Below are 27331 nucleotides of genomic sequence, written 5' to 3'. Positions count from 1 at the left end.
GATAAAAAGGATATATCCTATATGCTCAGTTGCACAATTAAGACAAAAACTCCACAGTTATAATGTGCACTGGTAATTTAATTTTATAAGTACACAACCAACCACATTATAGTCTTTATTTAAGCTACTTCCAAGAATGAAGAAATAATTTACTGACCAAGATTGAGACGCTGTAAAATCTAAATCTAAAATGGCAAAGCGCGCTCACATAAAATTAATTGCATATTTGTTCTGTACCCAAATTGGTAATGGACTATCACAGAGACGAATGAAACATGTGACTTGCCTCGGAGGTGTGCAAAGGAAGTTTCTGACTTATTCTTTACGCGTATTACACGGGCTCGTACCGGCTTCTGCTCAGCTGGTTGAACTTCCTGATGTTGTTTCTGCTCGCCCTAAATATTTAAGAAATTCACAATATTGCTGTTTCACACTGGTTTCTAGAAATGCTACATCGACTAAAGTTATGCAGCTTTTTAGCCATTTATTTATTAGCACTTTCACCGGATAATGAGCAAGTAAAAATAAGTAACTGAATTCTATCCATTAGATATGATATATATATAATATAGGGGAAAAGTAGTAAATGACTAGAATGACAGCTTGAGGATTATTGAAAGATTTCACCAGGTATACTGAATACACCTTTCTCATGCTAACATGAAAAGTTAAATTGCATTGTATGGTATCATATAACAAAAACCATCATTTACATACAATGAGTACCTAATCACTTATTAATATACATAGGTACCTCTACATTTTCATTTCCTGCAAAATGTTTCCCCTACATACTATCTTCTAAACCTAAGCCCACCTAGATTCACCTTCACAATCCATACCTATTTTCCAGCACAACCCCTCTTATCAACTACCTCTGTTTATGAATCTCCCTACCCAGCACCTGAAATTGACAGCAGCCATAATTCCTTAACAGAAATCATGTAGGGTCAAAGAGAATTTAAGACACATCCTCAGGAGTGCTAATTCTAGCAGTGGCATGTACCCCCCCCTCTGTTGAACAGCTAATACACAGAATGCTAAGACCAACTTTAGGGTAAAATTCCTCTTACCCATACCAAGATCTGATTCTCCAAGAAAACTACCATATGGCAGGTTTGTGCCATGACTGAAGCACTCTGAGGTTCATTTTAGATGATGCTTTTTAATTATGAGAGTTTTATGTGAGTCAAACATCAAAACATTATGTCATGCTCTGGCTTCAGAAAGTGAGTCAAATACGCTCTCACTTCAGAGTGGAGATGGATGCTCCTAAGGAAGATGTGCCCTTCGTCAGCCCCTATTTAAATAACCCGACATCTAGTCATAAGGAATCTGTTAGCACCCTTCTCTCTTATATTCTTCCCTCTCCAAGGGAGGATTCACTGCTTTAATTTTAGAACAGATTAGCATGTAAAAGGAAATAACTTCCCTCCAAAAGAAATCTAGCTATAGAAGGATAACAGTTTATTACTGAGCTGCTTTTTCTTCAGCCTTGCCTGACTGTCCTTTGGCAGATTAGACATTGTGGCTGCTACATTTTTGTCACAGTGAGAGTATTCTACAAAGGTGGCAACCGACATAGCACCAAGAGATGCAGCTTTTTCTCTAACCTTCCTTCTGTATGACCTTAAAAAGGCAGTACAACCCTGTGCTCAAAATGGTCATGCAATACTTTTTGAATGAATCCACCAAATAATATCCTACACAGACAAGCATTTTCATAATGCAAAAATAATTAATTTACAATGCTGACATCACCAAAAATAACAACCTAGTTCTTTAAAAAAATCTTCTGCCAGAACAAAATTATCACTGTTATTATTACTATAGATGACCTTTCTTATGATCTAATTCTTAGTTTAAGCTTTTTCAAACAAATTACTTCTAAAGGCTATTTTTCAGGTACCGGAGCAAGATCTTCAGGTGCAACTGCCAACTTAATCGCATTTATCTGTGTTGCCTGAAGAGGGAGGCTTGAAATCTGCTGCAAATCTAGTTCCCCCAAACTCATCGGGCCATGACTGACGCATGAATCTTCATGAACTTCTCCTACAATCGTAAATACATAGACACAAATTTTAAGCAAATTATGAAAAAAAATTACTGCCAAAAAAGAATAATCCACTTGATTATAAAGCTAGTAAACTTAAGATGATGGATAAGAAGAAACAATACATTTAGTCATTCTTATACTAAGGACATTAAATAATAATCATTAATTTATTCATGTAAACTATCTATTATAATACTATTTGGGGAATTAAGTAGCTTTTAACAAATAAATGGTAAATAATAATAATGAGATAATAATCTGGGACTGGACTATCAAATCACAAAAATCATCATTCACTAGATTGGATAAATTAGCATACATAAGCTTTCCCACATTAGATTTAAATACCCACTTTTGAAAACGTATATGAAAAACTAACACACAGAATGTGAATAACATATGGTCAAAGATATGTATGAATTATTTTAGGGGGGATTCTCATGAATTAGTAGATCCACAGAACTCCTCCTAATTCTTGCTCTCCATATTTTAATCACTGCATTAAGGTCAACAGAAAAATTTTCCTTGAGTGTTATCTTCAAAAGCACATGGCAGACAATGTATTAAGTTGGTTTGAAAAAATTATTATTCTTTTGGCCTGTCTTTATACCTTCCCCCAAATCATGGAGAGATTCTTTTTCTTACCCAAAATGAGCCTCATTCAGATTCTAAATACCAATATGTAAAGAGGAATGACAGCAGAAGCAAACCGCATTAAATAATAAAACCTTGTAGTATTTCACAAATTACAAAGCACTTTCAGACACATTAGTTCACTGACATGTGCTTCACAACAACCCAGTGAGGTAAGCAAAGCAGTTATCATTCTCCTTTTTTTCAGATGAGGAAACTGAGCCTGGGTATTAGTGATATCTAATTGGCTCATAATCCAACTCTTAGTACAATGTTCTTCCAGTGTAATATTCTGTCTCTCATGATCTAATACCTCTCACTTAGTATTTTAAGGGCTATGACTATTTAGTTTGCCTATTTTCATTTGGCAAATACATGTATAACTTATTTTAATTAACAAATGTGTTCCTGAAAGGTAATAAGTAAATCAAATCAAAATAAAGCAAATCACAAATACTGGACTGGCAAAGATGACAAAAAAAGGAAACCGCAAATGTCGGAAGTGGATGTGGGAAAACCAGCACACTAATGCATTAGTGATTGACCTGTGAACTGGTCTAACCATTCTGCAGAGCAATTTGGAATCCCCGGAATCCCCAGAAGTCACCATACTCTTTGACCCAGAGATACTTTTACTAGGCCTATCCCCTCAAGGAGATCAAAGAAAGAGGGGAAAAAAGAGAGGAAGAGACTCACATACACAAAACATTTATAGCAGTTCTTTTCATAGTGGTAAAGAACAAGAAGTTGAAGGGACCCATCTACTGAAGAATGGCTAAACAAACTGTGGTACATGATACAGTGTAACAGAATATGACTGGATTGAAAGAAATTACAAAAGGAACAACATTTTTAGAGAAGTCTGGGAAAACTAGAACGAGCTGATAGAGAGTGAAGTAAGCAAAATCAGGAGAACTATACACTAATAGCAATAATGTAAAAATAAACAAGTCTGAAACACATAAAAAGTCTGATCACTGCAATAACCAACCACAACGCTGGAGGGCTGATGATGAAATGTGCTACCCACCCCTTGACAAGGAGATGATGGCCTCAAGATGCAGAATGAAATATGCATTTTCAGACATGGCTAATGTGTGAATTTGTTTTGCCTAACTATAAATGTGTTTTTCTTTTTTCTAGTTAGGGAAGGTGAGAGAAAGGCAAAGGGAAAGGGAGATGAAGATAAGGTAGCAAAAATCTTTTTTAAAAATGAGGGTCACTGAGGCATCTTTTCTTAAAAACGCACAGAAAAGAAGGAAGCCCAGAAAAAGACCTATGCAAGTAAGAGTTTTGAAAACTACTGGCTGAATTATAGAAGTAGTGGGGAAAAGCAAGCTGTACATAACAGAACTACAAAACTTCATGTACAATCTTTTTCCATGCTACTATGTAAATGGAAATGTCCATACACTTCATTTAAGTGTTTATTATGTTCAAAATTTTTTTTAAAATTTTGAAAAAATTTTATATTAAAAAACAAAGGATACAAAAAACACATGACTTAAATTACAACATACAACTCAAAAAGTATCCAGTTGACATAGTATATCAAGGAGTCTTGGGCAAGCAGTGAAAATGAGCAGGGTCCAAAATGGAAAGGGGAGCATACTGGCTTGGTACTGGCCCCTTCTGGCCTGAAATAAGGAGTTGCTGTGGCCCTCTTTATACAGCAGGGGACTTGTATTCTCCCTCATCCAGGGCCAATGTGAAACAGAGACCAAATGGCTTTGCTGTTAATTCTGTCTCTGTTAAGTATATTCTTTCCAGCTTTAAAAGGAAGGAAACAGGGCATGGTTATGGCCTTGTAAGTTTTGAAAGATCAAGAAGATGAGCCACCAGGAGGTAGAGCCCAGGCTGAAATTTTCTGAAAGCAAGAGGGTAAGGAGCGATAGCACAAATCACCTAGCCCAGCAGTATAGCACAGACTCGGGCGCATTCATGCACTGGTCACGCCACCTTTGAAAATAAACTTCGTGAAGCAAACACCACATACAAACTTACTTAAGTCTGAGCCCACTCTGCCCAGAGAATGAGCTGATGATGTAAGAGTGTGCCTCTCAGGTATAGAAGAAGAAAGAATGTTGTACTTCTGTTCTTGCTATAGCTTATAATAAATACCCCTTTGTAAAAGCTGCTGTTGTTTCTTTGGTTTTTTTTTTTGAAGAAATACCTTGGTCTGTATTTTATTTGGAGAACTACATAATTCTTTCCAAGAGGTTGAGCTGCACATAGTTCACAACGTCCAGTTCTTTAATACAATATTCCCTCAGTGATGGTATATATTCACTGATTACAAGATACAACCATCTCAGAAGAAATAAAAAGGCAAACAATTCAAAGAAAAATGGAAAGGGAATGGTGAGTATACATGAGTTACACATGCAATAAGTGATTGTATGTGACAAAGAGAAAGGCATCATCAAGGACGTGTGTGGCTAGAGAGATCATGCAATGGGAATGAAAGAACCCAGGTCCCCTGACTCAAAACCCAGGTTTTCTCCATTTTATCTTGCTCCAGTGGGTCCTCCTCCCGTCAGGAATAAACATAAGCCCCTTTGTCCGGCATTTAACATTCTCCACAGTCTGGTCCCATCTACCTTTCCAGTCTTACAACCTATTGCTCCCTTTCCCCAATTCTACAATCCATGCTCTGTTTTGTGATTCCTCCCACATGACACTCCATCTTCCTTATCTGTGTCTCTGCACTATTTGTTCTCCTTACCTCCACCTCTCAGAATCAGTTTTACTTAAAGATAACCAATATGTATGACTTTTTGCATAAGACCTTTCCTGGTCTGTACATAGCTGCTAGTGCCTAACTAAAGGCATTCTGTGTCTATTTTGTGTGTGTTCTGTATATATCTTTCTATAAACATGTTATCTTCAAGGAGCAAGACTATAAGCTCCCCTGAGGGCAAGGATCGCATCATTTTAATTGATATCCTCAGAACATAACATAGCATTTGACACATAGTAGGTACTTGATAAATATTTATGGACTGAATGACCAAGTCATCTTCAGCAGAAAATTATTCTGGTTGGAATTTGAGAATATTTTCCTTTTAAACCTCTTTCGATTGTAATAACATTGTATCTATATAATCTCTAACACTATAGAATTATCCCCAAAATCCCAAATACACAGATGAAAAAAAGCATTTTCTGTCCTGGTTTCGAAGAGACACCTTGAAAAAAAAATAAATATTTTGGTGACTACCTGTGGTTTTGTCAAATTGCTTTGATAATGGCCCATGATAACTCTTTTGCTCTGAACACTCTGTAGAAATGAGTGTAGGCCGATCCCTGTGATGTCCCATGAAGAAACTCTCCTTTGCTGCTGGAAGTCTAGGTCTTTGTCCTTCACTAAGTTCCCCTACACTATTTTCAGATTCCTATTAAGGAAAGAGAAAAAAATATATCAGGCAAACCATCACATCAAAATTAAATAAAAAATACATACCGAGGCACCTAGGCACATTATGATACTCAGAGAGAGTACCATCAATTTTAAATTATACTCTTTGAAATTTCAGTAATTATTAAACCAAGTAGTCATATTTTTTAAAAAAAGACTAATTTAGAAAATGGTCATTTCTGGAATGCATCTACCTAGTAAAAAGTAGACCTTTTGCAAGTAGCTTGTTTTTGTATCTTATTTTTTGCAAGTTAAAAAGCTCCTATGTCTGTCCATCAAATTTTAAAATCAAATACTCAATAAAGAAGAATTTGTTAAGCTCCTACTAACTACCTTGTGCTAAGTGCTGGAGACATCAAGACAAAAATAAAACTAACTGCTCTCAATGAGAACACTAGACTCTGAGAGACATCATGATGCATAAGTATATACAAAATAAATACAAGGTCATTTCAAAGTCAGGAGCTGGCACTAGTCAAATTTTAAAGGAAACTAGGAATTCTAAGATGTGGAGCTGAGGAAGAAGTACATTCCAGGAATAGGGGACAGCCTGTGCAAAGGAACAGACATGAGAAAGAATGCCACATGTTCGAAATAAGAAGAAGAGAGGTTTGGCTGCTCCACAAGGAACTAATGCATAAAGCTGAAAGAGTAGGTTGGAGCTAAGTTGTGAAGAGTTTTAAACGTCAAACAAAGGAGTCTGTATTTGATCACAGAAGTAATAGGGGGCTCCTGAAGTATATTGAGGACAGTGATATGGTCAGACTTCTGCTTTAGGAATATCACTCTGGTAACTGTACAGAAAGTGGATTGAAGAGGGCAGAGATGAGGTAAGGACACCAATTAGAAAGCTACTACAAGAGTCCGGGCCAGAGCTGATAATGGCCTAAACAAGAGGGTGGCTGTGGAAGTAGAATCTGTAAGAGTTTGCAACTGACCTGGTCTGGGGAAGTGAGTAAGGAGGTGAGGAGATAAGCACGACACTAAGGCTGCAAACCTCAGTTACTGGAAGGCTTGTGACGCCTCTGACAGAAGTAACAGAATTAGGAAGATGGGTGGGTTTAGAGTGAAAGATAATAAGTTGTGTTCATAGGCGGACATGCTGAATTTAAACAGGACATCCAGTGCTAAATGTTTAACAAACAGTTGGTGAAGTGAAACTGGAGTAGGAGGGAGACTAAGGCTGTATACAGACCAGGGAATCATCTGCAGAAAGGTCGATCAATAATCATCCAACAAGCATTTACTTAGCACCAAATAAATGCAAGGTATTGGGCAAAGTGCTGAGGTGAGGAGGAAAAAGTGCCTGCCTTCAAGGAGCTTACATTCTAATGGAGGGTACAAGTACCTAAATCGATATATACAAGATACATCCAGGAAAGATGAGAGGTAGACTCAAGAGAGGAAGGCACTAGAATGTACCAAGGACACAGAATGCCTGGAGGGGACTGGGGGAGAGACCTGCTTTAGGATGTGATGCTCACACTTGTGTCTTAAAGGAAGGTAGGGATTCTAAGAGGCAGAGGTGAGAAGGAAAAGCATTCTAAGTAACGGGGCCTGCCACTATAAAGGCAGGAGATGTGTGAGGAATAGAAAGTAGGCCAGTATGATTCGAGTATAGTATGTACAGAGGATTAATGTGTTAAAAGAATGTCTTGAAGACCTTTAAATTCCAAACAGAGGAATTTGTATTTTATTCTGAGCTAATAAGAAGCCATTGGAACTTACTGAATAGAAGAGTAATATAGGAGTAACAAAGGAAAATCACTTCAGCAGCTATATGAAGGCTGGGAAGAGACAAAGGCAGAAAGTCCAACTATAAGGCTACTACAGCAGTACTAGCAAAAGGTAATACAGCTGTGAATTAGGGAGATGGCTGGGTGAGCAGGAAGGAAGGGTTATACATGAGATATGTTCTAGAGAAAAAAAATTTTAAGATTTGGTAACTGGTTAGATTGGAGTAGATGATCAACCAAGCAAGAATTAGAGAGGAAAAGACCCATGACAGAACCTTGGGATTCAGATAAAATAAAACATGTTACATAGTCCAAAAGTTACACAGTTTTGTCAATTTCCAACATCAAATTTTTGAACATATATTTATACAATCATTTTATTAGCTACTAATATGGTATAGTAAATAGAGGGGAGCTTAGGTCAAGGAGATAGAGATAAAAGGTTTGCATCTCACATATTCTGACTACGTAAGCCTTACAATCAAGGCTCCCAATGGCCCCAAGTAACTATATAAGATTACAAATTGCAAAGAAGGTGACGATCATCATTGGTAAGGAAGCTCTTTTCCAGGACTTGCCTATACCAACAAAATCACAGGTCTAGTAAACAATTATGGCAGAACTAATATCATAAAAATGGTAATACTACCTAAATTAAATTACTTATGCAGTTTCTTACCAGTCAAACTATGAAAGGATTAATTTTTAAAAGCTAGAAAAATGATAAAATTCTTCTGGAGGAGCAAAAGGTCAAGAATATCAAGAGAAGCAATGCAAAAAATGGAAAGGAAGGGGGCCTACTAGTATCAGAACTCAAATTACAAAGCCAAAATCATCAAAACAATTTGGTACTGGGGGCAGCTAGGTGGCGCAGAGGACAGAGCACCGACCCTAAAGTCAGGAGGACCTGAGTTCAAATCCGGCCTCAGACCAAACACTTGACACTAGCTGTGTGACCCTGGGCAAGTCACTTAACCCCAATTGCCTAAAAAACAAACCAAAACAAAACAAAACAATTTGGTAGTGAATAAGAAATGGAGTGGTTGATCAGTGGAACTGATCAGATACGCAATATACAAAGGCAAATAAGCTCAGCAACCCAGCATTTGACAAATCCAAATACCCTAACTATTGGGGCAAGAATTCACTATTTCACAAAAACTATTGGGAAAATTGGAAAACAATATGGCAGAAACTAGATACAGACCATCCTCACTTCCAGGGAATTCTTCAGTTGTCCTACCTGGAACTGCAACCTCTTTTTTCCTACTGGACTCCCAGGTGTCATTGTACATCCACCTGCTCCTGCTTACTGACTGTGAGGTAAGCCTCCCCTGGCCTCAAAGGACACATCATTTCCACCTGCCACATTTCCATCCAGACCTTTCTCCTTTCTTATACCTTTTGGCATTTACTGAGACCTGGGCCCTTTCTGATGACAGTGTAGCCTTGGCTACTCTTTCTAGTACTGGTTGCACTGTCACTCATACAGTTCTTTTCCCCTCTTCTCACTGGTCACAGTGGGGAAGCTGAAATACTCCTTGCTCTCTCCACTGTCTCTTAAAAATTCTCTAATACCATCACTCAAATAAGTTCTACTCTTTTTGAGGTTATACAATACAGGTATTAATTGTCTATTAAAAGGTTTAGCGGAATTCTGCTATACATACAAACGAACCAAGAAATTTCACTCTCAAAGCCCCCTCCACCTTTGGTAGTTGTTTTACAACTAGATCAGTTTCCTTTCTGAGATTGGATTATTTAAGATCTCAATGTGATATCCTATTAATTGGATATTTCATATTTTTGTAAATAATCTACTTGAGTTCTCAGTTTTGTTAGCATATAACTCTATATAACAGATTCTGATAACTTTTAATTTCTTCTGGGTTTGTTATAATTACAATTTTTTTCTTTGTTAATTTGATTTTCCACTCTCTTCTTTTTAAGCAGGTTGTTTAAAGGTTTACCAGATTTATTAGTATTCTCAAAGAACCAGTTTTTTAGTTTCATCAGTTCTATAGTCTTTTGGGTTGCTAATTTACCGATTTTTCCTCATTTTCAAGATTTCCTCTTTTTTGCTTATTTTGGACTTTATATATTGGATAATTTTTAAAAACACATTCAGCTAACATCCTCTTTTTCCATTTTATTAAAGTAAGTTTTTAGGTACATAATTTTTCCTCTGAAAATTACTTTAGCTGCATCCCAAATATTTTAGTATGTTAACTCACCATTATTGCCTTTCACATACTTACTTGTTCTTTAATCTACTTGTTATATAGGGTTTCATTAATAAGTCTTCATTTTCCATTTAGGTACCTGTGTCTTTTGCTTATGTTCCCAAAACTGAACACTGTTTTAAAATGTGTTGTAGTCTGTAAATGATATGCTACTTTAGTATTATTTCTGCTTTTTTACATTTATTTGCAATTTCTCTGTTTCCTGATATGGTCTATTTTTGTAAAAGTGCCATGCCATACATTAGAAATATGTATATTGTTTAAGTAAGTCAAGTGGAGACAGAATTATCCATATTTGCTGATCATATTATGGTTTAGTTACAAAATCCTAGGGAATCAGCAAAGAAATTGAGACAACTCAAAGAAACTGAGTTACTTTCAAGTAACTGTAGGATGCAAAATTTACCAACTAAAAATATCACAAAAGCCAGAAGGCAATAATAAAATGGGAAATACCATTCTAAACAGCTATAAAATACCTGAGCCAAACTACCACCTGATACCTATATAGATAAAATTACAAAATGACCCTTTAAAGAAAAGAAAAAAGAACAATTTAAATAGCTGGAGGAATATTTAGTTTAAATTAATAGTCAGACCATGCCAACATAATAAAAATGTTATTATCTAATGTTATTTCAGTCAAACACCCAAAGGGATACTTTATAGCACTAGACAAATAATAACAAAATTCACTAGGAGAAACAAAAGATCTAGCATGCCAAGAGAAATAATGAAAAAAAAGGCAGGAAATAAAAGAGAAGCACTGGTTAAAAAAATAAAAATGACCATTAATGGAATAGACTAACCAAGAAGTCAACAAAAATACTTTAACTCAATAACCTATTAGACAATAATAATATAATAACATTACAATAATAACATAATATTATAATATAATAAGTCAGAAAACAAATTATTTAGAAAAGAACTCCCTATTTGATAAAAGCTGCTGGGAAAACTGAAAAGCAGTCTAGCAGAAATTAGGTTTAGGACAACATGCGGAATTGGAATCAAGATCTAGGCTTGAATCCTGCCCCAGATACTTACTAACTGTGTGACCCTAGACAAGTCACTTAACCTCTTTGTAAATGAAGAAACAGACTGATCTATAAGGATCCTTCTAGCTCTGAATCTAAGACCTTATAATATTACATAAGATTCTACAATAAATTCAAAATGGAAACTTAAACTTAATATTAAAGATCATACATAAAATAACAGGAAGAGAACCAGATCATAGTCCTTTTACAACTACAACTAAAGAATGAGTTCTTAAACAAGTAAGGAATTGAGGCAATTGTCGTTACTGTTTGGTCTTTCAGTCATGTCCAACTCTGTGACCCCATGTGGCTGAAGTTTTCTTGGCAAAGACAATGGGGCGGTTTGCCATTTTCTTCTCTAGTTCATTTTAAAAAAGATTTAAACAGACAATTTTGATTTGAAATTTTAAAACATGAACAAAATTAATACAACTAGGAAAGAAGAGAAGCAGATATTTGTATCAAACATCTCTGATATAGGTCACATACCAAGATGTATAAACAACTAACATTAATATATAAGACAGGCATTCTCCAACAGGTAAGTCCTCAAAGGATATAATCAAACACAATTTCCAATTAGCAAAAGAATTTCCAACTGTGTGGGACAACTGAAAGTTTCTCATGTGAAATGGAAGCTATGCCTCAAAATTTAGTTAAGGCTTTAGCATTAGCCAGGCCTAAGTTTCGTTTTCCTGTAAATCATGTGATTGGGTCATACATCTGTTGCCCACCCCCTCCCTTGTTTTGTAACCACCACCCCAGCCTTATCTTTGCCAAATAAGGCAATCTTCTAGCTCCCAAGCTTGTTTTGGGTAAAATGCATATTCGTTTCTAGGTAGAATTTAAGGTCTCTTACCTCAACCAATGGAGATAAAGAGGTTCACGTTAAAAGGTGGGAAGGTGGGGTTTTCTTAGAATTTGTTTGTCTAGGGGTATATAACTGCTTGCTTGCTGCTTGTATCCTGCCTCCCTACTCCAGTTCACCCTGGATAGGTGATGCCCAATTCTCATGAGAGACTTGCTAGAATAAAACTTCTGTTTCTACTGAGAGAAACTTCTGAATTTTTATTTGGGTAAGTGGTCTTAATCCCACTCACAACTATTAAAAAACATTCAAAAGAATTCTCCGTCTAATAATAAAAGAAATGCAAATCCAAACACCTTGGCAATTTTATCTCATACCTACCAAACTGTCAAAAAAAAAAAAGATAAAAGATAGGAATAAGTCAATATTGGAGGGGTTCTGCAAAAAGGCAGTCATAGTAAAACACTGTTAATGGAGTTGTTTTAGTTTTCTTCTGTCTCCTCCTAACAAGAGCTCTACAATCTCCTCTACTTCTCAACTTTTAAAATGATCAATTTAGCTTTTGTACCCACACCAACAATTAACAACATTCCTTTACTTTTTGTTTGGCAAACCAATCAATTACATTGTGTTTGATATGTAGAGAGGGAATTCATCTTTTTCTCCACTATTTTTATCCTCCCTCAGTGTTCAATGTTCTGATATAAATTAAAAGGTGCAGCTATCTAAAAGAGATCGATGTGAGTGCACAGGAAGAGAAGGTTTCAGTAACTATAACCGTTTATTTTAGCTTAAATGTTTTAGATTATTTTTTCAAATACAATTAGGTAGCCTAGTATCTTTTTCTATGATTTAAAATAATCTACATGGTACAGGCACTGTGATAAGAGTGGATAAAGAGCTAAATTCAAAGTCAAGAAGACCCACTTCTGACACATTCTGGTTGTGTGATTCCAGGCAAGTCACAATCTCTTGGTGCACTAGGCAATTCTCTAAGACTACAATTTGCAGTTGCTGGTTTGCATTGAAAAAGGAGTCGTTCTCATTGGAAGCTACCTACACTAATAAATTACAGAAAAGTACACACACACACACACACACACACGTATGTATAGTTATATATATGCATCTAATTATTTTATTTTTTAATATGTACATACACATAAACATATATTAAAGAGAGAGAGAAAATATGAATGAGAATATAGGAGTTACTTTAAGAGTCTAAGGTAGAATTCATCTGTGAAACTGCCTGGACTTAGAGCCATTGTGAAGTGCAACCCATCTACTTCTCCTTGACATTGTTCCATTTAAAGTTATCCTGGTATTTCATATTTTAATACTTCTATAAGCATATAAATCACTGATAATTTTCATGTTGTTTTTTGCTATTCTGCTATCATTTCCAACTTTGGCAATTTGGGACTGTTCTATTATTATGATTAGATTTGATAAATGTTTATCAATTTTGTGGCTTTTTCTTGAAAACAATTTCTTAGAGTTTATTATTCTTTTTTTTATTTTAAAGAAAACAACAATCTTGACTATTAGTTATTTTCCTGTTAACTTCCTGCTTTGTTCTGCTTGTAAGTTTTTAAAAAGCAAACTTGACTCCTTAAGTTTTTCTCTTCTGCTTACTGATGCAGACACTTAGCACTCTACATTTACCTCTGAGTATTGCATTAGTCTGATACCATAGATTTTCATGTACAGGGTCTGTATGGTTGTCATTTTTGCTATAATCTATCATTTTTATAATGTCCTCTCTCAACCAGGTATTTAATTAAGCCTTTTTTTTTTTGCTGCCACATGTACCTACACCTTCTGTTCATGTACATGCAGAAATCACTAAAGTTTTTAACAAATGCAACTACAGAAATAACTATTCAACAATGTTCTGATTATTAATAAAGGCACAAAACAGGGAAATGTATACTCCTTCCAGGTGTCCATCACTGTTACGGAGCAAAGTCTTGTGAAAGATGGTGAGGTGACAGGATCATGGATCTAATTTGGTGCTAGAAGGAGCCTCCTGTTGGCTCAGAGGCCCCTGGTAGTCCATCACTGCAGGACTCCAAGGCAATACTGGACAACCATCTGTCAAGGATGTTGTAGAGAGAACTCTTCCTCAGTTATGGAATAAGCTGCATGGCCCCTGAGGCTTCTTATAGCTCCCGAAATCCTAGAATGTTAGGTAAGGTTTTTTGTGGCCAAAGAAGCCAAAGTAAATGAGAAGCACTCTGGATCAAAAGATTCTAATCCTAACCTAGCCACTAACTAAGCTTGAATAAGTCACTTCATTTCTATGTGCCTCAATTTCCTCATCCCTAAAATGTGGGTATTAGAGTAAGTCTCTTTCCATTCTTAGGATTCTGATTCGAAGTTTAGTTAAAAGTTTGAGGTTATTACAAGACTAATTTCAGGATAAATTGAGATGTTATTTTATTTCAGAATTAAAAACTGGACCTCTGCTAGTTTTACTTCTAAGAATGAAATGAATGCTAAAAATTACCTCGGAATGGTAGACCACTTGCTGTGAATCTAATGGTTCTTGGTTTAATTTAGCAAGAAGTGAGAAAAGTTTATCTTCTTGATATCCTTTATGGGGTCTCTTCATCATCACCTGTCCTTCACTGGGAGAATCATCTTCCTAAGAGAAGAGAAACATTAAGAAAGGGGATTATCAAAACCTAAAGACATTTATATTTATTTTGACTTATCTTCACTTATAAAATAATTTTCACATTATACATTAAACTAAAAAGTTCTAGTTGAACTTTAGTTTTGATTTAATTAACTAAAAACATTTATTAAGCATTTACTATGTTCCAAGCACTGTGCATAATTTCTATTCACAAGGAGCTTACATTCCAAAGGAGAAGACAACAACGACATATGTAAATATATACACAAATATAAAGAGAATAAATGCAAGTAAATATAAAGCAGTTAAATTCAAGGTATTTTGGGAGGGAGGGCACTAGTAATTCAAAAACAAATCCATCTGGTTTCAAATCAAATTAATAACATCATAAATTGACCGGATTTTATTCACACTGGAGACAATAACAAAATTACAGTCATATCCCGAGTTACAAGGGTTGAATGAAATATACACACTTTACAAATTATGTTCAATGTGGTGATCCTCACCACATATATGATAAAGGGACACAACAAAATTAAATGTAACAATCCAATTGTAATGCAAATGCAATAATCCAATCATTTAAAAAGCATAAAACCATACTAAGACTTAGGGGACACCCAATATATCTCATATGCAAATAAAGATATGATTTTTGCTTGACAGATATATTTAGTGAAAGTGGTCTACAATTCTCTTTACATCAGAAAAATGAAAATTAATATTACCGTGCAATAAAATTCATAGGTAAAAATTGTAAAAGCTAAGTATTTGATATTAATGCATGTGGAAAAGAAAACTATTTTAACAGTATTTATTTCAGTAATTCACAATTTCAAATATTTCTTACTGATGGTTATAATAAAAGATGTTACACAATTTTAAAAACTACTAATAAGCTCTCCTGCCTTGCCATTTGCTTCTTATATATATTTCTTCCTTCATGCTCCAGAATATTCATCATGTAATGTTTCTAACTATAGCTACAGCTATCAAAAAACAGTTAATCAACTATATCTTGAGGGAACGTTATCTTGGTTAAACCAAATGAGAGATATTAAATACTTATTTTTATTCATTATAGTTATCATGTTTTAACACACGAAATGATTATTTTTCTTTTATATTAATAAACAATTATTAAATTAGGATTAAGGGTTTTCCTTCTCATTTCCTCATTCAGGAACCAGCTCTTGTAGATCATTCAGCTCATATCTGAAGGACAAAGCTAACAGATTAGATTGGCCTAATTCTCAGGGTACATGCTCCAATATTTTGGATGGACCCCACCCAACTAGGGGATTTTATTTTTATCATGAGTGTAAACATAATCTAATCTAGGTGCATTCTAGCCCTAAAGCATTGGGGCCAAGTCATTTTCCCCCTCAATTAGAGTTCAGGGAAACCCAGCTTATGAAGAAGAAAACTAATCAAAATGGTCTGAGTACAGAGAGACTCCTTTGTGTAGACTGCTGGAGACAGCTGAGTATCATAATCAACTCACATTCTCAGCAGGAAGAGCTCAAGACTTTTGGCCCACCTCCTCATTAATGTGTCCACCACCTCATTAACTGTTCACCAATCAAGGTTGATTTTTCACCTGTCAGGGACACATCCTTTTCCAAAGGTATTTAAGCATTCAAGGATTCTCATGGTTTTGTCTCTGGTTACCAAAGGAGACCACTGACCATCAATTTATTGATTATTTACTAGCCTAAATAATAAATTGATTATTTATTACCCAGAAACTCCATCTCTTGGAATTTTCATTCATCACATATATTTAAAATATTTAAAGAGGCTACAGTTTAAAATTTCATTTCTTAACATGCCTTGAGACTGCTTAATTTTCAAATTATATACCCTTTTCATTGTCCAGTTGCTAAAGTTATAGCCTAGCTATAAAGTTTACTCATTCATTCCCTTTAATCAACAAACAATAACTAAATACCTACTCTGTATGAAGCATTATGCTAAGCACTGGGGAAAATAGAGTTTAGATAAGATACAGTCCCATAACTTTATGGAACTTAGATCTAACAAGTCAATAAAACATTCTTGAATGAATGAATGGGAAAGCATTTGTTAAGCACTTACAGTGTGCAAAGCACTGTGCTGAGTACAAAGGATACAAAGGAAAAGTAAGACAGCATTCTCTTCTCAAAGAGTCCATACTGTAAGAGGGGGAGGCAGCAGATGGTGAAGATAAAGTCAAATGGAAAGGCCTGGAGGTATAGTGCCAAAGGAGACAGTAATGCATTTTCTTTCATGATTTCCTCACTTTGATTTTACTTTAAGTAATGATTTTCATATATTTTCAGTTGTGTGGTTCTTACACAGTTTCAGTGAGACTGAATTAATGAAATATTTATGAAAATTTTAAATTCTTCACAAATATTTTATATTTTGCTAACATGCTGCTTTTAGATAAATAAAAAAACTGCTCTAAGATAAACATTTAAACAACAAGTCCCTCATCATAGATGATCATTTTCTTACCATTTCATGAGCATCATGCAGAGTACTAGATAAACTATCACTGAAGTTGGTTAAAAACAGTCCTCCATCTGCTCTATCTGGAAATTAAAAATCAGAAAACAATTTAACCTTATATTTAACAGAAAGTTACAAATTTAAATTTACAACAAAACACTATTAATTAGCAGCTAGGTAGCTCAGTGGATAGAGTGTTGGGCCTGAAGTCAGGAAGATTTGAGTTCAAATCCAGCCTCTGACCCTGGGCAAATCACTTAACCCTGTTTTCCTAAGCTTCCTCATGTGTAAAACGGGCTGGAGAAGGAAACGGCAAACCACTCCAGTATCTTTGCCAAGAAAACCCCAAAAAGGGGTCAGGAAGAGTCGGACACAACTGAAAAAACAACTGAACAAAACAGCTTCTACTCAGACATAATTACAGTATTGTCTTCAGTTCACATGCAAATTATTCTCAGTTTTCAATGAGGCACTTGTTGAAAAGGAAACAAGATTCCTGAGACGACAGGGCAGTTTGGCTGATGAGCTCAATGTATGTAAAAGATTTCAACACTAGAGCAAAACAAATAGGTTTTAATCAAGGGGACAAATGCCATGATAGTATATCAGCACATCAACACTTCTAGAAAGAATTTTTAGTAAAACACTGATTTCTTTCAAGTAAATAAATATTTCAAATAGGTTAACTTAAAGAAGAGTAAGTACACTCATATTAGCCAATTCAGTGAAACCACCTGTGGAAAATTAACTTACCTCTTGCAGCCATCTTCTGCCCATAACTAAACAGAATCTCTCCCTCTGAAATGGGTCTCTCGAGGGTCTCTGCTCGGTGGTGGTGATGTAGCTCGAGCTGCTTTCCTGTGTCATCTGGTCAGAACCTGGCGTGTGCACCGGAGAAGGAGCTCGAGCTTCAGCAGGAAATGACTTAAAGACGACTGGATTGGGAACGGGGCATGGACTGGGTACGACCAAGTTCTCAGGCTCTTCATCTCGTGCCACAGACATCACACTAAACAACACCAACCACAAAAAGGCACAGAAAGCTCCTGGACAAATCTATTCAAAAAAAAAGCTACGACTAGCATTATAATTTGGTTACCTGTAAAGGCTTTTCTCTAGAAAATTATCTTCACTCCTTAAAATCAAAGGGTTTAAAAGGAATTTTGTCCAAAACTAATTCTTTACTGACTGAAAGAATGTTAAAATACACAAATGTCACACCGTTCACTGAGAATAACAACGAGAAAGAGCAAAAAGTGAAACTTTCCACTTATGGTACTTTTTTCTTCTAAGGCATCTAATGATTTAATAGCTTTATTAAAAGTTTCATTACTTACTGAAATTTCTTAATGTTATATAAATTATGCTAAAGATGCAGTGAAAGCAAAACCAAGAGAAAACTACACCCAAAGGCCCCCACTAATGAAATGACACCATAGAGCACTTAAGGTCTGCAAGTGCTTTACAAATGCTATTTCATTTCATTTTCCCCACAACCCCAGGGGGCAGGTCTGATTATTATTTCCATAATTTATATATGTGTGTGTGTGTGTGTGTGTGTGTGTGTGTGTGTGTGTGTGTGCAGAGTGAAACAAACAGAAGTTAAGTGGTTTGCCCAGGGTCACACAACTAGTGAGTGTCTGGGACCAAATCTGAACTCAGGTCATCCCATGGGCCACCCAGCTGCCTCTACAAGCAGAAATTACAATAGTGTAACAATTATATTGTTACCATTACAGAACAGTAATTTTTCCATTATACTAATTATAATAATATACACAAAAGAAAACAATAAAATGCATCAGAATTCAGATTAATGAAATGACTGATACTGATTCTAGATGATGAAGCATTTCCCTCCTTTCAAGAGAGGCAGTCGTACCACCGATGCTGCAGATGCTATCAGACATAGATATTATATTGGTTTGTTTTGCTTAACTTTTTCTTTACTAAAAGGAAGGACTCTGTGGAAGAAGATGAATTACTGAGAAGAGATATTAAAAAAAAAACTTTAAAAGCTTCCACAATTACACTTGACACTTACTAGCTATGTGACCCTGGGCAAGCCACTTAATCCCAATTGCCTTAAAAAAAAAAAGAAAGAAAGAAAGAAAAGACAAACAGGTGAAAAAAATGTTATTGCTTACACAGCTCTTGGGTGAAGTGGTTCCTCTTGAATAGGATTAGGAATCTCTTCAGCCAGTGGCAAATCATCATTACTCCACGGCTTGGGGAGTTTGGGGCTTGGTCTCTTCAGTTTTTCAGAGGACTCTTCAGAGAGAGTAAGAGTTGGTGTACCTGCTAAAGGGGGTGTAGCTGCAGGAGTAACTACAGGAGTAGTAACGAGAGTACTTGCAGGGAGATTATCATTTCCTAAAAATGTGAAACCAAAAGGGGAAAAAAGTCAGCCAGACATCCAACTGACAAGGGAAAAGGTATCTTGCTTTATAAAATTCCACGACACTTTGTTATAAAACATAATGGTGAGTACTCGAAATAAATATTACATTTAAAATAATTATTAAAAAAGAAACCATTAGTGTAAGTACACAGTAATTCTGAAAAAAAACAAACAAACAACACTAAATCCCTAAATTATTTCATTGACTCAGATGGGAAAACTTTTCAAAAGCATCAACCTATTTCTCACTATGAGAAACAATCTGATATTTATTTTTTAAAATCAATAAAGAAATAATAGGGTTATGCACTAATCTATAAATATAAACCCAACTTAAAATTCCCATTAATAAGATGTCACTGAAGCTTATGAAAAAATACAGTATTTACCTGTTTGAGTAAATTGTTCTTTTACAGGAAAAATATCATTGTGTTCTGAAACACAGGGCGAAGCCTCTGGAGTTTTTATTAATAGTGGTTCCTTAAGCGCACACGGAGGAGGAGACTGAGGTGGAGTAGGCTGTGGAGTTGGCACTGGAGTATGGTGAAGAGTCTAACATAAATTTAATACAAAAAAGGATAAATGACCCTCACAAACGGCCATAATCATATTTTAAATAGAGTAAAATGGACTTGTTCCTAAACTATAAAAAACTTACACAAAAAATTATAGAAAAGATCATGACTATAAGGAACCTTGCCAAACTAGACACTTTTCTATCTCCACACCTGAGGGACTGGAAAACCTCAAATGTCTGGAAATTGGCCTTTTACAGAACACTGGGCCTTCTGGACTAGCTCTGTATCTAGAAATAATTTCCTCCTCTACAGATCTTTGAAGAATCATGGCAACAAGATAGGGGCCTCAGAACAGGAAATGGGGAGTACGTTGTTCTGATTTTAAAAAGAAAAAAAAAGGTAGAAAGATTTGAAAACTATAGACTAATTAGCTTGATGTGTACTCTTGGAAAAATTCAAAATGGTTAAAAACATGGTTTCTGAGCACTCAAAAAAGTCATCACTAGGAGTCAAGATGGGTTTACTAAGAACATGTCATGCTTAACTGATCTCACTTCTTTTCCTGACAGCATTAACAGACAGATGAACGAGAAGAATGTCTGAGACATAACAAAGATGTCAAGCATAGTAACTGACAAAGTCTGTCACAATATCCTTATGAACCAGAAGGAGCAGTATAAACTTAGAGTGAGATAATATAGTAAAGTGAATTTATAACTGGCTGAATGGCCACACCCAAGAGTATCAATTAATGATGGATGCCATGCCAGGAGGAGGTCTGTGGTGTAGAGTTGCAGGTCCTGTCTTTGATTTTCTTCTGTTTAACATTTTTATTAGTGACTTGAATAAAGACAGAGAGCATGCTAGCTAAACCTACAATTGAATGCAAACCGTAGGGGATAATGAATATATTCGATAACAAAAATCAAGATCAAAGTATCAAGATCCATAGATTAGAATGATGGAACAGAAAATACCAAACCTAGACAAACCTGTGCTAAACAAAGAGAAAAAAAAATTGGAAACAATCTGAAATGGGTAAACAGGACAATAGGGATGAATCAGTAAAATACTGTCTCATTACTCTCTAAGATATCAGGTACGAGAAAGAACAACTATGTTTTAATTATCTGAAGATTATGAACCATTTAAAACTGTAGGGCAGTAGGATTCACTGCCCCTCGCTAAATAAAAAACATCCAATTCATTCATTCACTGAACATGTGTATATGCTTGGTATCTGAGCACAAGCCTATGTTTAGAGAAGCTCTTCAATGAAACTGGTCATGGAATAAACTTTTGCCAACAGACATTCTAAAGTCTTATCTAACTCTAATAGAGTAATGACTCTCTACACCAACAGCCAACATCAAAGAAAACAGTCTTTATGGAAGGTCCAAAGTGAAATGGCCAGATGATACTTCTTTCTTAGTTCCAAAACTCAGTAAAGAGGCCAAAAACTTTTGAGTGAATGCAGTCAAATGAGTCATAAGTGTTTTCAGATCTCTTTAGTCTCAAACACAGACATGGTATTAAGAAGACTATCACTAGTTTTTAAAAAAAAAAAGAGTTAGCAAATCATGATTACAAAATAAAATTCCAAAGATCTCATTTCTGGGCACAACAAATATGCATAATACTGATTAGACCAGCTTATTTTGTTGATTCTAACTTCTATGAGACAAACGTAAACCTAAAGTTCTCCTGGGATTTAAGAACTAAAAGGTTAACTGTTTTGAATGTGTCTGTGTGCCAAATAAATCCTGTAATGATTAAAAACTGCATAGTCCTAGAGCTTTCAAAAGATTCACACATATTTACCTATAAAAGCCAGCTTAGCTTCCATACTTCCATTTTAAAACTGTCCTCTTAAGCATAAAAAGAGGGGGCACATACACCAGATTCCTCCCCTTTCCTTCATAACATCAAATTGTTACTCTCTTCTGTGTCTAGAATGATGGTATCCATCTACTGAAGCCAAACCAATTAAAATGGCCCTTACATGCATGCCTTTAAGGCAGCTGGTGGTGCAGTGGATAGAACTGGACCTGGAGTCAGGAAGACCTTTGCTCAAATTCATCCTGAGACACTTAACTAGCACTGACCCTGGACAAGTCACTTAACCTCTGTTTCCCTCAGTTTCTTCACCTGTACAACAGAAATAATAATAGCACCTACCTTGAAGGGTAGTTGTGAAGATCAAATGAGATAATATTTGTAAAAAACACTTGGCACAATCCCTGACACATAGTAAGTGCAATAAAAATGCTTATTTCCTTTCGCTCCCTTTCTTTGCAATTACCATAAGATAATTTGAATTTAGATATTCAAGAAAAGTCTGGAACTAACTGTTCTTACTCACATAATGCTTTCTCTCCTTTTTGCTTCAGTCTCTTAAGGGACAGGAGCTCTCTTCTAAAGACACAGTTTCCCTAGATGGCCAGTTGATTTAATAAAACTTTGGGCAATCTGACATACCAAAACACAGAAAGATTTTTGTCCCACAATAAATCTGCTGCTTATAGAGTAAAGTTAATGCATAAATGCATAAAAATTTTTCAAAAACAACTCTAACACTATTTTTATGCCATACCAAAAAAAATATTTCAGAATCACACTTATATGAGGCTAACAAAGGTTTTCTATTGCTAAACAAGGACAAAATTCACTTTAAATGAATTGAAAAATAATTAAGTATTCACTATGTGCCCAAGATCTGAGCTAAGCTCTAGGGACACAAATAGAAAAGCAAGACTATTCTTGCCCTTAAGAAGCTTAGATTCTAATGGAGGAACCAAACACATAAGAGGACAGGTAGCTAGGAAAGGGTAATTTGATATGAAACTCAGAGAGATGGTTAGTGGAACAATGAGGTAGGCACTGACAAGCTTATTCCAGAAGTAATGGTAGTATTGATTTGATGGTTAAAAGAGGAAAAGGGTCAGTGGTCTCTGGATTGGGTGCTGTAGGAAAAACCAGTGTCTAAGGAATATTTTGCCATCTTCCTCCCTGCCTCTTAAATTTTATGTCATTAATATTGAAACAAAGATTCCATGAGGAAGTTGATCCATCCCATAGCTACTAGATAAGACATTCAATATATTAACAGCATCAAAGCATAATTCTTAATTTTGCTTATTCCTGATATCACTTCAATCCGAATTTAAAATTTAAATCAATTTTTTTTTAACAATCCAAGCCGGATTTACACTTGGCCACAACAATCTGAACTGAACGCTGTAAAGCAGAGGGTTAGAATATTTATTTTAACTTCTGCCTTTTTAATACTCTATAAACAGAAATTGTTCTTACTGGTAAGTATGTTACATCAGCAGGAACATTTGCAGGAAGAGGAGGAATGCCTTTTGTTATTTCCCTGTTACCCAGCATGATGGCAATAATCTCTTCAAGAGCTTCATTCACAAAAAGACTAATCACGTCTGAGTTCACAGGCACACCTGCATCAACAACGAGTCGAAATCCTGTACCACCTGCGGCTTCAACTGGACATTACAACAGTTAAGAAAGGTGAATGTGTTAAAACTTCAACAGAATCAGTATTTTAAGTCTGAAACTATTAGGCTTATAGGGAAAAGGAAGACATATTCTATGTTTTGAGTATGATTTATTAGGATAACTGATAAGCTGGACCACATTACCAACTGAAATGGAACTGGGGAGGAAATGCATGGATATGATCCCATTCCTACTACAAAAGGATTTGCATCTATATTTGCATCATAGTCACTAAAAACTAATGCATCTGAATGAACAAGAAGAACTACAGAAACTACAATACTCAGCTAAAGGTACAACGTGGACAACAGGGGAATCTGGGAGACCAGAAAGAAAGCTGCTGTATGAATACAAATGCAAACTTCTAGCCATCATTCTTGGATTCAGAGATTATGTGAACTACTCTATAGGTAGCAATGTTCTACTTCTATTAGCGTGTACCTCTTACAAAAATGTGGGTAAAACACAGATTTCACCTAGAGGCCTCAGGTGATGTTCTTTCTTGTAATGAAATAATGTTGAAACTACGGCAAAATATGTGATCTATGTATTTTATAAAGGGGACCCAAAAAAGTAGGGGAGCTATTTTAAAGAAACCAAATCACCAATATAAAAATTAACTTAAGATCTTAGGCACTGATCAGAGAAGAAAAAAAGACAATGATATTCATAAACTATATCAAGATACATTTCACTTCACTTGAAGATAAGCTCTAATTAAACACTAATATCCAGAGTTCCCTAAGATGTATTTTGGTCTCCTAGGATGACACATGTATGTAAGGGAGCAAGAGGGGTAAATCAACTTCCCTTAGTATTTACTCAAGTCATGGAAAAAATGGTTGGGACTTGTAATGCAAGTGAAGAAACTGTAGCAAACACTGTGATCCTAAATCACTATTCAAGAATCAAACCTTCCTTTTCTTATCTATACCAAAACATCCACAGCAGCACTTTTTGTGGTAGCAAAAATGGAATCAAAGTGGGTGCCTTTTTATTGGGTAGAATTTGAACAAACTGTGATACGAATTTCAAGAACTAGTGTCCCATAATAATAAATGGTGACTATAAGAAATTCAGAGAAATTTGGAAAGACAATGAAATGACATAGAGTCAAAAGTAGGGTCCAGAGAACAAAAATATACACAATGACCACAATAATGTAAAGGAAAATATGACTAAAAGAAATTAGAATTCAGATTAATGTAACGATCTTTATTTCAGAGTACTGAAATGAAACATACTGCCCTTCAAAATGATATATACCCTGACAAACATGTTTAATATGCTGGTTTGCGTTAAGTGTTTTTCTTTGTCACAAGGATGTGAAGGGTGTATCAGAAAATGGCATTAATGTGAAAAACAAAAAATATCAATAAAAAAATTAAGAATTCTGAAGACCTCCTTTATCATTATTATAAGGATATTTTCACAGTAAATTGAAGAGAAACACAGTCCCAAAATGCATCTGAAAAGAAACAAGTTAAAAGGCTAGCACTTACCAACATCAGGAGCTGAAGTTTCACTTTCTTCACTTTCTGAAACACTGACATTAGGTACTGCCTGTTGCTGGAATGGAAGCATCCTAGTAATAATTCTTGACATTATTTCTTGTTCTACCCTGGGAAACAAAAGTGAATGGCTTTTTTAAAATGGAAATTTATGCAAATGACAGACATATTGTTTTGACATTTTCAAACACTCCTTTACTCACAGACTACATATATGATATCTGAAAATGATATCTGTTCCACAAAGTGATAATAAGGCTGGAAAAGATATGCTAGTTCAGTAACCTCAACTACAGAACCAAAAGAATCCCAGTGGTAGAAGAACTTGCTTAAAGTCACTTTGGAAATCGGGATGGAAAGTATGACAGAACTCCTACATTCAGAAGAAAGCATGTGTCAGTGAATATGCCCGGCAAAGGATGCAGTTACAATACTTAAACTCTAGTGACCAGCACACAGAATCGCAAAATAAGAGCTGGAAAAAACCTTAAACAATCACTTGGTCTGTCCTTTGTCTTCAGGCATGCAGCTATCTAAAGAACCCAAGAGAAAAAGTGTTTTCATTTTCCAAGGTCATTAACTGCAACCATAATTACAAACAGTAACACTCACATTGCACTATAAGATTTGAGGCTTTTGACAACCTGATTTTACAGCTAAGTAAATTTGCCTAGGATCACAAAGCCCATTCGAACCCAAGTCCCATGTGATTTCAAGCTCAGTGAGTCATTACACTACTACACACTGTGCTGCTCTTCGAAATGCTGACTCAGAAGTCACCTGACACAACAGAAGCTATCTTTTCAAATGCTTTCTTACAACACCAAAAAAAGGATACACTTTTGCCATTGTAATGACAGTAGATTCAAATTAACAAATTTGGAGACATTTCCCATTGTTTTTAACAAAAAATGCGATGAAATAAGCCCTTTAACCCTACATCAAAGAGTAACTAGCAGAGTGGTTAAAGATAATTTTAACAGGTAAAAGGAAGAAATTTAAGTGTTCAAAGAAAGTCTCATTTTCTGGTTATATTTAATATTATCACTTTATTAATATCAATATCAATGTAAACTAACCAGTTAATAAGGCTATTTTCTAGAGCCTCTTTTTTCTCAATCACTTTCTCCAGAATATCAGCAGTAGGCTGAGCAGTAGATACAACTGGTGGAAATGGAGGACCATTATAATTTTGAGAAGTAACTTTAGCACTTTGGTTAAACTCCAGGACTGGTTCAGAGAAATCTGTAATGTCATCACTTTTTTCTTCATCCTAAAATAAACAAAAAAACAATGCATTCTTTCACACAATACTTATGTGTGAGGTATTGTGTTAGGTAAAGTAAATCTTTTGGATATTACATTATTTATATTTTATACACTGAGAAGCAACAATAATAAGTAAATAGAGAGTAGGCCTAGAAGCCAAGAGATCTCTATTCAAATCCCACCTCTTACCCAAACTGACTGTAATCCTGGGCAAGTCACTTGACCTCATGTTGCTCAAGGCAATGTTCTTAAAGTCTAAACCGAAGAGAAAGTGCCAACTTATATCGGCTGAGACAGTTTCTTCTTCTGGGGTTCCCTATACCAATTAAATAATAGGCATAGCCCCTGGCCCGTTCCCCTATTTTATACATGTCTTAAAAATTAAACTGTCACCAAGTCAGTCACGACAAACAGCAACTTTGAGCTGTCAAAGATAAAAGAATATTTAATCAAGCAATTATTTTACTCATATACATACACAGAAGACCAAGAGCCAGATTAAAAAAAATTTTTGTTAGCTAGCAGAACATTTACGAAATTCTTACTCACATTTAAAATATCTTATTCAATTTGCTAAACTCACCCTGTTAAGGTATAACAGCATTTAAATTGTGTAGCTTAGGAATCACAATAGAGAGAGAGAAATACAAGTAGGAGTATAATGAGAAAATGCTGAGATCATTATTATGATTCAGAAAAAAGGAGTAGTGGACACTTAACATTTAACATGTAGTTCTGTCAAACAACCTGCTATTGAATACTATCTACTAGAATATATTATATTATTATTATTATTATGTATTCTCTATCATTACCCCACCCTGCAAGATCAAATAAGTCACAGTACTCATACTTCGTGAGTACTCTCTGAATGGAGGGCAGAGCAGTGAGCTTCAAAACTCCACTGAAGGAGGAGAACCAGGCTACTATCTCTCCACCTGCACTCCTTTGGACTTTTCCAACAATCCCCAACTCCACCACCTTTCAAATTCCTTCTGTATGTTGTCTTCTCCCGGCAGACAGTAACCTAGCTGAGGGC

General features: G+C 35.5%; 1 protein-coding gene across 1 annotated transcript in view; it reads right to left on the bottom strand.

Annotated features, from left to right (window-relative positions):
* KIAA0586 (KIAA0586 ortholog) overlaps positions 1 to 27331 on the bottom strand; it is a 117778-nt gene that overhangs the window by 27934 nt on the left and 62513 nt on the right. The window contains 12 exon segments of the mRNA XM_078151515.1: positions 287 to 395; positions 1910 to 2052; positions 5910 to 6084; positions 14450 to 14587; positions 17084 to 17160; positions 17831 to 17902; positions 17905 to 18086; positions 19225 to 19450; positions 19868 to 20030; positions 23309 to 23499; positions 25015 to 25133; positions 26103 to 26296. Of these exon segments, the coding sequence (XP_078007641.1) occupies positions 287 to 395; positions 1910 to 2052; positions 5910 to 6084; positions 14450 to 14587; positions 17084 to 17160; positions 17831 to 17902; positions 17905 to 18086; positions 19225 to 19450; positions 19868 to 20030; positions 23309 to 23499; positions 25015 to 25133; positions 26103 to 26296 (1789 nt within the window).

This window comes from Phascolarctos cinereus, unplaced genomic scaffold (assembly GCF_003287225.1).
Source record: "Phascolarctos cinereus isolate Bilbo 61053 unplaced genomic scaffold, phaCin_HiC Scaffold_3;HRSCAF=262, whole genome shotgun sequence".
Taxonomy (NCBI): domain Eukaryota; kingdom Metazoa; phylum Chordata; class Mammalia; order Diprotodontia; family Phascolarctidae; genus Phascolarctos; species Phascolarctos cinereus.
This window is presented reverse-complemented; position numbering and strand designations above follow the sequence as displayed.